Source organism: Sander lucioperca, chromosome 18 (assembly GCF_008315115.2).
Source record: "Sander lucioperca isolate FBNREF2018 chromosome 18, SLUC_FBN_1.2, whole genome shotgun sequence".
NCBI lineage: Eukaryota > Metazoa > Chordata > Actinopteri > Perciformes > Percidae > Sander > Sander lucioperca.
The window spans coordinates 23,448,190-23,462,667 of NC_050190.1; the positions used below are offsets into that span (position 1 = coordinate 23,448,190).

Here is a 14,478-nt window from a genome sequence, read left to right on the forward strand (position 1 = left end):
TTAGGCCAAGGACCCCTTAGCTAAAAGAGAGACAGAGCTGGGACCTCCTCCTACATATATTGTATTAAAGTGAGCTGCATATTAAACTGGGTGGATGGATGGATATTCACACATTATTTATACATCATATTTTAATGTCAAACGTACATGGGAAAGGCACAGTGTTTTATGTTAATGTAATATTTTCAGACATTTTAATAAAAAAAATGATCAAACAATAATTTGGCGGCCCCCTGGAGTTACTCGGAGGACCCCCTAAGTGTTGCGGACCCCCTGTTGAAGAGCTCTGGTTTAAGCTCTAGACTAAATTATCAATATTGATTATTTTGTTTGGCTGACTTGGCTTTATACAGATGGTTGTTTGCCTCATGATGACCAGGGTCACTTTTTACGTAGGCTACATTACATCACCGAGTAGTCCACAGATTGCCTTGCAACATTTAGGCCTGGTTAAGGACTCATCAGGTATGATTTAATTCATCCTGAAACTCACACAGGTTAAGGCCAGTTAAACACTAAGATAATACTGTTTGTAACTATCCTAAGTTAGACATTATGTCTTTCTTCTTGTAATTTAACAATATCTTGTATTTTGATATCTATCAATAGATATCTATTGATCTATTTTTTTTTTTTTTAAATCAAGCAAAAATGCCAGACACTATCTGGTATATTGTGAGGATTTGCTGCTTATCTCTATGTTTTCTATCATTTTAAGTAAACATTCGAAGGCATTAGACCTTAGACATTTTTCACAATTTTCTGACATTTTCGATACCAAATGATACATTGAGAAAATAATCAGCAGATTAATTGGTAATGAAAATAATTGTTTGTTGCAGCCCCAGTGTATTCGTTGTGTACGTCATTTATTAAGTAACGTCACCAAACTAGCTTCTTCTTTTTCTCTGTCTCAATATACAGTATATAGTACCTTTTAGGTTTAGGGCTGCAGGTAAGACTAAAAAAAGTAAACATTTAAAATCAATTAGGGATTTGATGTGTGAAGTATATATGTACCGCCCCCTTTTAATTATTTGGAAACACTTATTTCATACTGAAAATATCACCAGCAGCTGGTGATATTTTCCTCAAGGGGCCTTTCTGCAGCTGCTGCTTGCTGTGTCATGTGCATAAACCACGCATGCATTTCAAGAGAAAGTTCGTCTGTAAAAAGAAGTGTGTGACTTTGACAGAAAAGTCAATGTAAAACTGTACTGTGCCGGGTGCGTCCTTTCCCTTTCGTCCCCCACGGTCCTCCCATATGTGTTGGAATTTCCCGCATGGACTGAGAGGGATCTTGCTCCGTAAATTACAACGCCTTGCTTGTCAGAGGAAGGCCTTTTATGGGCATGGAAGTAGGTGTGGCCAGCGAGCTGGTGGTGGCGGTGGAGAGGGGAGGGGGGGGGGAATCACAAGACAAGCAAGCAGAGACACGGGAAGAGTCGATGTGCAGCAAAAGGCCGCATTGCCAGTGTGAGTTTTTCTGTGCAATCCTATTGCAATAACGTGCAACAGACAGCGGCGGCATTGCGCCCCACGTTTCTGCAGATTGGCGCTGCGTTTCCGACCGGGAAGGACTCTGTTTACGCATCGACCCCGTTTTCCTGTTGACTTTATTGCAAAGGGGAGGGGGGGTAAGTTGAAGGAAAAAGTACCAATGAGTGAGGTCAGCAGCATAGCATGAGTCAACCTTGGGGATGTGTGCAGTCATCATCGGAGGTCTGTATTGTGCGGGCCTGCTGCCGCTACTGGCCGCACAGAGCTGCCAGTGTGTGATCCTGCGTGCTGGGCTGCCCTTAGTAGCAGCTTTCATCACAAACACAGTAAGTATCGGGACAGACAGTGCTGCAGCTGCGGTGTCGATGACTGTGGCGTTGTTGTTGTTGTGGTGGTGGTCGGCAGTTCATGTTATTGTTGCCACATCTCGCTGACAAAGTTTTGTTTACCTCGCTGAGACGCACTGCTGTCGACCGAGCGTCTGTAGGATGTTTTTAATGTCTCGATCAAGGCGGATTGACTGCACAGAAAGGGACATGTGACGTATTAACCACCGTTTTGACAAGTTGTATCGACCCACGGTATTTGTTAGTTTGCTATGCCACCACACTTTTATCACGCAGGCTGCATTGTTGGCTCGGTCTGTTGCAATGGGACATGGCATTAGTGACTAGATAATCCGTTTTGTGCAACAAAGGGTTTCTCGTAAATAGCGCTGAGCTGGCTGGCCACAGAAAGTGATGTGGAGGGACGGGGGGGGGGCATCAGGAAGAGTCCTGTTGTGGGAGGACTCGGCATGTTTTTCTTCTCATATTTTCTTTATTTGTCGTCTCTTGCACGCTGCAGGCCTAACGTGCCCGCTGATGTGCGAGCAGTGCAACACGGGCTGATTTAAATTAGGAAACAGCGATGGATTAGGGCGGCTAATTTCGCTTGACATGTATCTTTAGCCACTTTGACCTGTTACTTTGTTTATTGGGCTAAACCCCAGGCTTGTGTAAGGTTGCACTTGTGATGCGTCACGATGATCCTTTACCTCGGATGGAGTCTGTTTTGATGCACAGAGACTACTCACACAGCATGGTCGCTCAGTGAGCACCACTTGTGTTTTTGCTCATTCTGCAAATAAATTGTGATATTTTTTTTTGTGTGTGTGTGCACCTTTTTCATAGAGGATGTTTCATAGGATTTGACAGCATGGCTTTAGGCATGTCTAACATGTTACACATGGCATTGCTGGTGCACCCACACACTGTTTGTTAGCAACATAGCATGGTCATTCAGTTTCCTCAGTCAGTGGTGCCCCTGAGCCAGTGCAGGATCTGAACAGCTGCAACTGTCTATTTTAAGAAGTGTGTGTTTTACTAGGCCACCAGAGTAAAGGGTGACTTTTATCAGTCACTTCCTAGGTTGCTCTGACATGTCCATGTTGTAGAGATTCTAGTATTAATTTACATAATCAGCATGACAATTTTTTTTTTTTTTAAACATGAGTGCTGCAGGTTGAAGAGAAAAGGCCTTAATGGTTGTCTGTTTAGGCATTTGACTGCTGCACAAGAGTGGCAAGATTTCTATCTCCTACAGATGGAGCAAGGATTGAAATTTTAACAGAAACAGTCGGGATCTGTGTGGTTCTTGAAATTTGGCAGACTGCACCGTGTCAAAAATCTGCTCCAAAACCTTGCCATCAGATCATATTTTTGATAATCACCACGGGTTACCATGGCAATTGTCAAGAAGCAAGCTATGAAACCCTGCAAGGCCATTTTGACTTTTTCCCTCACAGAAATCGTATCCCTATGACTCATGCTTGCTCACTTTCAGTTGCCCTTCCTTTTTAAGTCTGCAGCCACGGTTCAAAGGGCACAGGTTCCCTTTTTTCACCCCAGATGAGTCACAGTTTCACAAAGATGTTTATATCACGTTCAACCTGCTGTCTGTTCTGTAGTTTGGCGGGAAAGAGAGCTTCTGTTGAAGTTCAGTTGATTGAGCCGTGAGGGGGTTTTCTTTGTTAAGTTGGGAGACTTCAATGATTTTTATTTTTTAGTGTGTGTATGTCATCCAGTGCTGATGTCAGGGCCCATCATCAAACATGGTGCAGTAATATCTTGTAATGACATTTCCAGGAACCATTTATTAAGCTATCTCTACCAACTCCCTTCCAATAATATTATGCAGGTCAGTTATATGTGTTAGCCTGCATGCAGGAACTTATCCCTGTCATGTGAGCTTAGCGCATAATGACACAGTTTAGGCTTTCCCCTCCCTTCCTCTACTCTCACACCCAATACCTTTCAGTAGAGGTCTATTGTTGAAAAAGCAAACAGCAGGTTTTTACATGGTTGAGGCTGGGGTGATAATGAGACGCCCCCTATTGGGACCCCTTTAGCCTGTGGCTCAATGCTTGACCTCTCTCATTTTCTCTATACAGGGTGTTGTCCATGAATGAGAAAAACACACAGACTTCTTCAGATCTGCTCACCCCAGGCCGGTGCCCTCTGAGTGGGTCACGAAGAACTTCAGAGGGGAAGAGAAGATTATCCTGGTTGACCTTATTACTGCCAACTCTGATGTCAATGTAGTTTTACAGCCTTATTTCACTGATATTTGGATTTGATATATCCAAGTGATCCAGTGGAGCATTACTAGCTGGTTTGGTTGAAAATATTCACCTGGCTCGGCTTCTTCATGCCCGTCATGAGTGTACCAGCCCAGCAGAAACCCAGCGCCAAGAGAACAGGCAAACGCATAACGTTTTTCAACGATCAAAGCCTAGCAATGAAGGAGACTTCTCAACACCCCGAAGGGTCCTACTATGGCCCGGGTGGCACTGCCTCAGATCCCGGACAGAGCGAGGCTGCAAGAACTGTGACTTCCAATCCAGAGGCCCCTCACATGTACCTCAACTCTGTCATCTTCAGCCCAGATAAGGGTGACCAGAGCAGGGGTCATTATCAGCAGACCGTGCCTATGAAATGGGCCCACCAGGAGCCCAGTCAACAGCAGCCATCTCTGTCCCAACAGCACAGAGCTGCCTCCTGGAATACCATGACTAACTGGGGACAAAACTTTGCTAATTACATCGGAGGAGTTAATGTACCAGACTCAAGGACCCAGAATGCATTTGTGAAGTCAATGCATGAGACTTCTGGCTTACAGCCACATCAGCAGCCCCCCACCAGAGCTGCAGACAAGCAGCCTCTGGGGCCTAACCCTGCAGTTGAAGTGTACAGCGATGCTGTTAAGGCTCGGGGACTGGATTGGGATCAGCAGCAGCAGTCCCAGGCCTTTCAGGAGACCTTGAAACCTGGGGCGCTGAACACCCAACAGCACAGCACATCCCATCCAGGAGGAAGCTCGGTCTTGCAGCCCTTCCAATTGGCCTTTGGTCAGCCCAAGCAGCACCTGCCAGCGTACTACCAGACCTTTCAAGGCAACAGGACAACCCTACCTAACCCACCTAACTACTCAACACAAGCAAAACCCCCACACCAGTTGCAGCAGAAGCAAGAGCAAATCCAACGCCAGCAACAACATCATCACATAATCCAGCAGCAAATTCAGCAGCAGCACCATCAACAAATGCAGCAGCAACAAATCATTCAGCATCAACAGCATGTACAGCTTCAGCAACAAGTACAGCACGAGCAACAACAACAAAAGATACAACAGCAGCAGCAGCAGCTTCAAATTCAGCAGCAAATGCAACATCAGCAGTTGCAACAACAAAACCCTCATGTGCTTGACTATTACCCCGGTGCACAAAATGCCCACCCCCACCCGCATCCACAGCCTGTGGTGGTACACTCCCAGGAGTCCTCTGCTCTAACTGCCCCAAAGATCCAGGAACCAATTATCCAGGACATCACCCCAGAACCCCAGCAGCCTTCAGATCCACTGCTGCCCCCACTCCAGTCTGAGGCCCTGTCCCAGTCACAACCCCAGACACAATCCCAAACGCAGCTCCGCAGATCACGACGGCTCTCAAAGGAAGGCGGGGCGCCGTCCGACAACCCTTTCCTCTCTGTCTCTTCGGACCAGGCTTCCCCGGGGCCGCAGGGCTCCCAGAACGGGGGCCTTGACATCCAGGCAGCCCCAACAGGCGTGATCCAGAGCACGCGGAGGAAACGCAGGGTCTCCCAGGAGGTCAACCTGGAGACCCTTGCTCAGAAGGCCTCAGAAATGGAGTCTCTACCATCACAAGTGTTAAAGGTAAGTGCTCAGTTCAATTTTGACACTGTCAAAATGTTTGACCATTCTTTGACTCTTTCTTTGTTTTGGTTTCTTTTTACTTTGTATGCCTCCGCGCTGGCGACAGCCGTGGCCGAATATATGTTTGTTTTTTTATCGTCATCGCGATATCAACTAACTAAGGCTGCATCATATCGCGAAAGAAAGACACCTGGTTGAAAGAAAATATCAGTAGAACATTTTTTACTTTATTTAGTGAAGCCTTTTATATTCAATTCGATCTTCAATTTGTTCTATAAAAGAATGTTGGAAATTATTTCCTTTCATTTGTTTTAAATTCAACAAGCTATTCGTTGTATTTTAGCAGAATACTGAAAGCAGCAGAAAGGCAGAACTGAGTACACTTTAAGTACACTGTTTATGTATCGCAAGTAATATCGTTATCGCAATATTCAACAACGTTAACGCATATTTTCCTCATATCGTGCAGCCTTAGAAGGCATTATGTATTTGGGTTGTCCATCCGTACGTACGTCCCATTCTCGCAAACACAACATCTCAGAAACGCCTTGAGGGAGTTAATTCAAATTAACGTCAACTTGGACTCAAGGATGAACTGATTGGATGTTGATGTTCAAAGGTCGGCGTGCGTCACTGTGACCTCACACAACACATTTTTGGTTATAACTCAATTATTCATACTCATAGGAAAAAACAATGGAGTGATGGCATTTTATATCCAAAAGGTCAAAGGTCAACTTCACTGTGACTTCGTAATGTTCTGTAAAACACTTTTCTGGCCTTTACACAACACCATACATCAGGAACAGGAACAGGGGCAATTGTGACATATTTCCACATTTGATCAGATACTGTCTCGGTGAAGCTAATCTTGGGTGTCCACCTTGAAACTGGTGATTGTAGCGATCATCTGTGCTGCCGGGTTAAAAAAAGTGTGAGAAGCGTCCATGTTTTAGTATTTGTAGCTTCTTTGCAGCAACATCCATATTTGAAGCGTTACTTTCATGGCTATAACCTTCTGTTTTATCGGAATCAGCTTTATTGGTCAAGCATGTGTACACATACAAGGAATTTCACTCTGTTTTTGTTGACAGAACAAGAACAGCAACGCTTAACAAAGTCAAATCACAAATCTGGATTCACTAGTGATAACTTCCATGTCATAAAAAGATTCACTTATTCCCTTTTTATTTAATTCCTGTCAAAGTCTTCACCACAAATATTATATGAGCCTGGATGGACATGGATGTAAACTGTTTGCAGAGGCATATAACCGCGAGGCAGTAATTCTAGTTTCTTGTCTTTTCTGTCTTTCTGTTTTCCTTGTTCTTTGTGTTTCTTAGCTGGTGTTGGACTGCGTGTTCTAAATCCCTACGATCACATATCAGTTTAATATCTAAGGCTGTAAGCCTTAATTGTGAATATCTCGGCGAGAGCTAAAAATCTATTCTTCTAGTGTTATCCCAGGGTATAATTGCAGTGGGATTTTAGCTCCCTGAACAAGAGCGGGAACTGGAACAAACTGCCTAACGCAACTGCCAGGAAAACTGTGCCAAAACTTGTGTTGTTTGTGATTAACGTGTTGCTGGAAGAGATGCTGAATTTAATCAACGCCCAACAAAGTTTACACCACAGAACTGGGCTGCTCAGCTCTGCCTTGTGAGGAAAATCTGTAGCTAAAACAAGACCTTGCATTGTGAATTTTGTCACAAGGTAAATATATACTTCACAAATATGTGCTTTTCGGCTCTCACTAGATGAATCAATGAAGTCATACACTTATCTATGTTTATGTGCTGAATATCTTGATTGTGCAACAAGTTCTGTTGCCAAACAGCACTGCGTCAGTATGTCTGCAGTTCAGCATGGCTGTGCCCTGGATTCGCCTCACGGGTAGCTGATCATATAGACAGTGTGTTTGGTTACATGCCTGCACACCTCCCCCCCCCCCCATCCCATCAAAGGAGAGAAACTCCAGCCTGGCCTCGACTGCCCTCCCCCCTCTGTACAGGGAGGGGTGCAGGGTTGCCCTGCCTGCAGTGCTCAGCAGAATATCTCTCCGCCGCTGTGGCGTAGGGGCTGGAGTTTTCCACCCGCAATAATGAGCACAGATCCAGCATAGCCACACTGCTGCATGCCTCCCTGCCCATGAAGAAGCCGTGTGCAGTGACAGAATGCATCTGTCTTCAATGATGTGGTGGTTTAGATGGCTTTAAAGTTGCACACAGGCTGCCCATGCCCACTCATTATGGCTTCTCAAAGAAAAAATGTGGAGAATGCTTTTAGGGACGGTTCCTTTGGCATGTATCTAAAGTCTGTCACTTAAGTGCTGCACCTAACAGTACTGTATCAAGGTGCAGACATACAACATTCTTGTTTGGTAACTAAGGTTTTCGCTGAAACATCCAAGGTCATATTTTAAATTCCAAAATCCTTTTTTTTGAAATGTTTATTCTTAAGAGCAGTTCATTGTTTGTGTTTGGATTCTGTCCCTTAGAAATACATCTCAGGCTTGTTCAATGCTGTATTGACCCATCTTTTACACTCCATTTGAGTATTGACATGAGTGTCTCTTTCGATTTGTTTTTGTGCGAGGTAAGGAACAAGGTTTCAGGGTTCCCCATTTACTGTTTTGATTATAATTTGGCCGGCTGCCCTGGTACTGTGTATTTCTGTTTAATATTCATTGTGCTGGTGCTAAGCTACAATTACTTACCTAAGTTGTTATTCTTTGCACCTGTTGCGTAGTGCTCTGTATCCACTACACAAGTTGGTGTGTTTGAAAATGTGTCACCTGAAATACTTAATGTGATGAGCTTTTAAGAAGCTGCAATGTCAAGTATTGCAAGCAGCACCAGGAGGAAACCTCCTTTTTGTCTTTGATTTTTGCTTCAAATCAGTCTTTTTTTATCTATCACAGCAGCCCAGCATGATGAGTCGTTGTTTTGTCTGACCAATAGTCCAAAACCCCAAGGTATTCAGTTTTGAATAATAGAAGGCAGCACATATTTACACTTAAGAAGATTGAACTAGGTGAATTTTCAAATCAAAGTTGCTGCCGATAAATGTTCTGTGCATCGACTTAATTGATCAATTGAAACTTGTGGTTTCAGCTGCGTTTACTGTATAGAACTTTTGCAATTAAGGCATTTGCATATCCTCTTGATATTTTATATTAAGGAGAAATCAATTGATAAGTAGCATTGTAAACTTCTTTCTCATTCGCTGTCTTTCTCAGGAGCCCCACAGGCCGTGGAGTCCCTCTGAAACAGGGGGTCTGAACGCCAAGCGGCCTCGAGACGACAGCCTCCTTCCGCTTGTCATCCCTGTGTCTGTTCCAGTGCGAAGGCAGGAACCCTACTCTCCAGACAGAGATGAAGCAGCCCTGGCCTCCAACTGGCCCCCCAGGCCTTTAAACCCCCACGATCTCGTCTGCGCCGACCACAAGCCCTCGGTCATCGTCACCCGGAGACGCTCACTCAGGAACTCCTTGTCGGAGAGCTCAGAGCAGGTACATACTTATATCTTGTTGTTTTCTTTACTTTTTTGGAGTTGGTGTACTTTAATGCCATTTTTAACGGCTAAATTTAAAAAAAATTTTTACATACATTATTTGTTATCTGTCAGATGTTGGTATGTTGGTGGCGGTAAAGTAGTAGGTTGGTTATCCACTCTCTTTCTTCGTCTGTTTTCAGTCTGTCTAAACTCCGGCTATTAAGTCCTTGCATTTATGCCAACACAACGCTCCCTTCCCCCCATCATGCTCCATGTCTCCCCTGCCCCCATTCCAGTCCTCCACACTTTTCTCCCTTTCCCTGTTTTATTTGGGGGGGATTTAGTGAACTGATTGCCCTGTCCCAGATCAGGCAGATTATCAGGGTTTAGCACTGCCATACTGTACATTATGTACCATACAGTCGAGTGTTGGGGTGCCTTGTGGTGCATTGCATTTGAACATGGAAGTCGGAATTTACAAATTTCCAGTCGGAAATTTCAACTGGAATGCCCCCTGAAGTCTGATTTCCGACTCGGAAAGTCGGAGAACCTCAAAATCCAACATGTCTGCGCATCAACAGTAGTGAAAGCTGTTGTAATATTCTGTTTATTAGCACATCTGTTGTATTTGTGTCTCATTAAATTAGTTGTACACACAGTACTGTCCAACTTCTATCTGGGGACATGTTGCTATGGTGTTTGTATGAAACAAAATACAGCGTAATGCGTTATCATCAACTGGTATTGCTAACAATGGCTAACCTGGCTAGAGCAAACCCCGCTGTGAAATAATGATTAATTCTGACTTGTGCTGGAACGCGGTCAACTCGGGTGTGACGTCATTCCCAGATCTGACAATTTTCCGAGTCAGCAATTGAATGCAGCATTGTCCTTTCTCTTCAGGATTTCTCAGGATAAATGCGCAAAACGCTAACTAAATGAGCGTGCATGCATATCTATCGTTGAGTTGTGTATGTGTGTGTTCTTGCGTGTTTCACAATGCTCTGTGATAAATCTACCTTTTTAAAATAATTTCTCCTCACCAGAATGGAAGAACTGAAGGGGAGAAAGACGATGACGGCAAAAAGTCTAAACGGCGTCCCCGGCCTGAGCCTCTTTTCATCCCGCCGCCTAAACCTGGTTTATTCATCGCCCCTCCTGTCTACTCCAGCATCACACCCTACCAGAGCCACCTACGTTCCCCAGTTCGCCTCACCGAAAACCCCCTCTCCATACCCCCCTACACGCCTCCGCCAATCCTCAGCCCTGTCCGTGAGGGCTCTGGCCTTTACTTCTCCACTTTCCTGTCGTCTGCCGCAGCCAGCGGCCAGGGCCTGCCACCCCCTGCGACACCCAAGTCAGCAACACGCAGCCTGTTACGCTCCAGTAAGTAAAAAAAAAAAGTTCATAAGACCTCCCTGTATGATCCACAGGACATCTAAACTGTAGGAATTCAAACATGAATCTCTGGACACGTGTAATAAACATCTGGCAATGATTTCCCATAAACAATCTGATATCAGACTTTATGTATGTTAGCTGCGTAGTTATGTAATAGTTGCTGTTTAAATATTAGAGTTAAGCCTGACTGATTTGTGCATTAGATATTCTTGTTATCTTTGCTCTAACCCTAACCATTGTACTGTATATCAAAATATATCCAAAAACTCCTGTGATTCCAGCAAAAAACTAACTTTTGATAATATCACTGAGTGGATTTTTGCTTTGCTGCTCTTTTAGACAGCTGCGACATCACACCACCAGTTCTGTCTGCGATGGGCGAGGCCACTCCAGTCAGCATAGAGCCGTGAGTATTATTTCCTCCTCAACATCCCCAATTCACATCTTCCATTGTGGAACAGTTTTTGGGGTTTGTGTGTCATATTGCATAGCAGAGCATACATTACCAAAGCTGGAGTAGTAGCTCTGCAGTCAATTATTCAAACCTCAACACTGGGCTGCATCATGAAATGTCTTGAAAGAGAAATACTTCTTCTTGAAATACTATCCTAAAACCCATCCTTTACCACTGGAATCTTTTGCCCTGTCATCCACAGCTAGCCTTAGCGGCAGCCATCGCCTTCTCATCTGACTTTGCAGTCTAATGATCTCTCAATAAATGTGCATCCTGTCATAACAGCTCCATAGTAACTGTCAAATGAAAGCCTTAAAACCTTTTGAAAAGTAGTGGCAGTAAGTACATCAGAGGCCTGTGCTCTTTAACGTACATGCACAAAGAATGTAGTTTTGGTTATATGTTCTGGAGTTGAACAGTATATCATTTGTGGCTTTTGTTAACATTTAAAGTTGCAATCCTTAAGAGTTCAGTGGTGGTTAATTTGGGAACACCTGTGGTTACTTTGGTTACTGCCGTTCAATATAACAACAAATGCAGGTTGAGCAGCTACTTTGTCAGAAATACAGACGCGCAACTGGTGTATCTGTTAGTATTTGCAGTGCAACCATACAGACCCACATTGTTTTAATAAAGAAGTCAGTAATAACTTCAATCTGATACCTGTTACACTGCTGAGGAGGAAATTTAAAAGAAATGTAGAAAATGCTTGTCTTTGTTTTGTAGATGGATATTTGATAACCTAATGTGGTTAGTCCTAACACGGCTGACAATGTTACCTGTGGCTGCTTCACAGTAAAAGCCACCCTGTGTTTCACATGTTGAATACTTTTAATGTGAAGCAGCGGCAGAAAGATGTTCTGTTTGCATGAGTAGTGACTTAATACGCTGTGTAAAGAGAGTAAACAGCGATGCTGTTATCAGTCAGATACAGTTACGCTGCATTACATGCTGCGTGGTCTCCTGTGAATCTCTCATACTTGCATTGGTAGGCGCTTTGACAATAACAATAATGACAACATTAAGGAGCTTGCTGAATGTAAATACATATGGATACAAAATAAAATACATAAACATACTGATCATAAATAGTATCAGAAATTGGAATTAAATGAATAATGAAATAATAATAATAATAATAATAATAAAATAATGAAAAAAAAGGATTATAACTTTAAACTTGCAGGGTATCAACAGTGCATGTAAACAACTTGAACCAAACAAGACCTTTAGTAGAACATGGCCAACAGTCACGTTACTCCATACCATCGGTCAGGGATTCTTTTTTGTAGTTTTTTTTTTTTTGTAGTTGCATCAACAGTTGCAGTTTATAAGATGCATTGAGCAAGCTGTTTCCCCGACCGGTGCCAGCTGCTGAGCAGTTAGTCAGGGATGAGGCAGTGAGGCTTCCCATAAATCATGCTTTCAGATGGGCCCGTTGCACTCCCAAACACACTAGAGCCATCGCAGTTCAACTTTTAGCAGCCCACCTTCCCTGGGGGAGGCTGCCAGAATACACACACACGCACACACTCAACTGGAAATACTGCAGGCCTACTGGAAATGCAGGGGTGGGAGGGGGCATGCTGGAGCAGGATTGTCTGTTAATGTAAAGCAGCATGATTTTCACAACTATAGCACTGATATATCTGGTTTCAGTTTACATGTAAGCCCATAGAGATAGAGATACATGCATTTGTTGGATTTTGAGTCTATTTTCCTACTTGAACATAACCTTTGTCCCACACAAGGATGAGGATCCATTTACTTTCAATTCAGTGAATTCAAGAAGTGCACTCTGTTTCAAATACAAATTTTGATAGGAATTTGCATTTTATTCCCTATGCTGAGAGAACAAAGGAGAAGCTGTATAACAGGCTGGAATTCAAAACAGTGCAAGGATTGCAGTTCTCAGAGCCACAGTGGCTCAACAGTCTTCCTGTGACTATTTAAAGATCACGGCAGAAAGAAAAGCCAAGAAATCCATATGTGATCTTAGAAATAAAATGAGCTTTACTCTGAAAAGAAATGTGTTACTGATATATGATGTCTTGACTGAAATATATATATATAACAGCAAAGGCGCTTGATGAATTTTGAATGGATCAAGTTCAAGGCCTTGTCGCTCACACCGATGTCCTGTTCCCAGACGGATAAATATTGGGTCACGGTACCAGGCCGAGGTGCCAGAGCTAAGGCAGCGGACAGCTGTCGAGCTGGATCATCATCGAGCTGAGCTGGTCTGGGCTCCACTGAATGAACTGGAGGAAAAACCTGACTTCCAGCAGAAAGGTAAAAGACAGTAGTATTTCACAGTTGTCACATCACCTGAAACTGATTTATTTATTGTGAAACTGACCTCCTGTTCCCAGAACTTATTATGATCTTTTTGTATAAAAATAATCAGGAACAGACTGACTTTCTTTCTTTTTTCTTAAAACAAATTAGTTTGTATTGAGTCATTTCCTTGTTTGTGAAATACAGAAAGAACTTTCTGTTATTATCACCTTTTTAAAGAGAGTGTGTTCAATTACTCACCCTAAAGCTGTTGCAACCAGCAAATTGCTTTTTAATGTTGGCTGTATTACATTTGTACACCACTTGCATTTTCAGTGAGAAGCTGCAGGCAGTTTTCTGGGTATATGATGCAATTTAATATGGTAAAACAGACTTAATTGTCACTGTGGGGAGGATTGTTTTGGACTTGGAGCACCGCTGACCCTGCATAATTAAACAACAACACACGTTTCACATTTTAATCAGTTATCTTCTAATTACAGGGTTTTTCAGATTTTCATTCTCTCACTCACAAGAAGAAATATATCGTCACCACTGTATGCAAAATAATAACTAACTTAACTTTTTTTTTTTCTATGTCTTTCAGTGGAAGACCTCATGCACCTGGCCTGCTCCAGTGCTTTGTGTGGAGGAGGCACCAACCAGGAGTTAGCCCACCATTGTCTGTACGAGTGCAAAGGGGACATAATGGTGAGCACAAAAGAACAGTCCACAAGTCACGGACTTCCATTATTGAATAGAATAGAATAGAATAGAAACGTGACCGACAGCTGTGTTCAGTACTGTGCAGACACGAGTCAGGTTCTAACTCACATGAGCACACCAAGCTGTTTTACCCTTAAAGACTGACTTTGACATTTGAAAAATGACTTGAAAGGCCCTGAAAATTTAATTTTCTCTGAGTAATGGGATCTTGCATAAACACAGTATTTGGGATTGTTTGTTATGAGAGAAATAGCTGTATCTGTGTTTTCCTCTATGCTCTTCTCACTAGTTAGAAGTGAGAAGGGCTCAGTGGGAGAAAAAAGGTGACGTCACGTACTTCTGTGTACCAATCAGGATTTAGCAACGTGCGTTGTTTGGGCGCTGTCGATCAAATCATACTTTATCAGTACTGA

At 43.3% G+C, this 14,478-nt stretch overlaps 1 protein-coding gene across 5 annotated transcripts in view; it reads left to right on the top strand.

The window, feature by feature from the left end:
• Positions 1–14,478, top strand: part of mideasb (mitotic deacetylase associated SANT domain protein b) — a 30,601-nt gene that overhangs the window by 2,069 nt on the left and 14,054 nt on the right. For 2 of the 5 annotated variants that reach the window (XM_031309990.2, XM_031309993.2), the window contains exons 2-7: positions 3,932–5,712; positions 8,951–9,223; positions 10,254–10,593; positions 10,948–11,014; positions 13,212–13,354; positions 13,947–14,050. In XM_031309990.2, coding sequence (XP_031165850.1) covers positions 4,189–5,712; positions 8,951–9,223; positions 10,254–10,593; positions 10,948–11,014; positions 13,212–13,354; positions 13,947–14,050 — 2,451 coding nt within the window. In that variant the 5' untranslated portion in view covers positions 3,932–4,188. Of the gene's footprint in view, positions 1–1,412; positions 1,827–1,871; positions 2,082–3,489; positions 3,679–3,931; positions 5,713–8,950; positions 9,224–10,253; positions 10,594–10,947; positions 11,015–13,211; positions 13,355–13,946; positions 14,051–14,478 lie in introns of those variants that run through there. The other 3 variants (XM_031309991.2, XM_031309992.2, XM_035994486.1) reach the window with 3 other exon arrangements.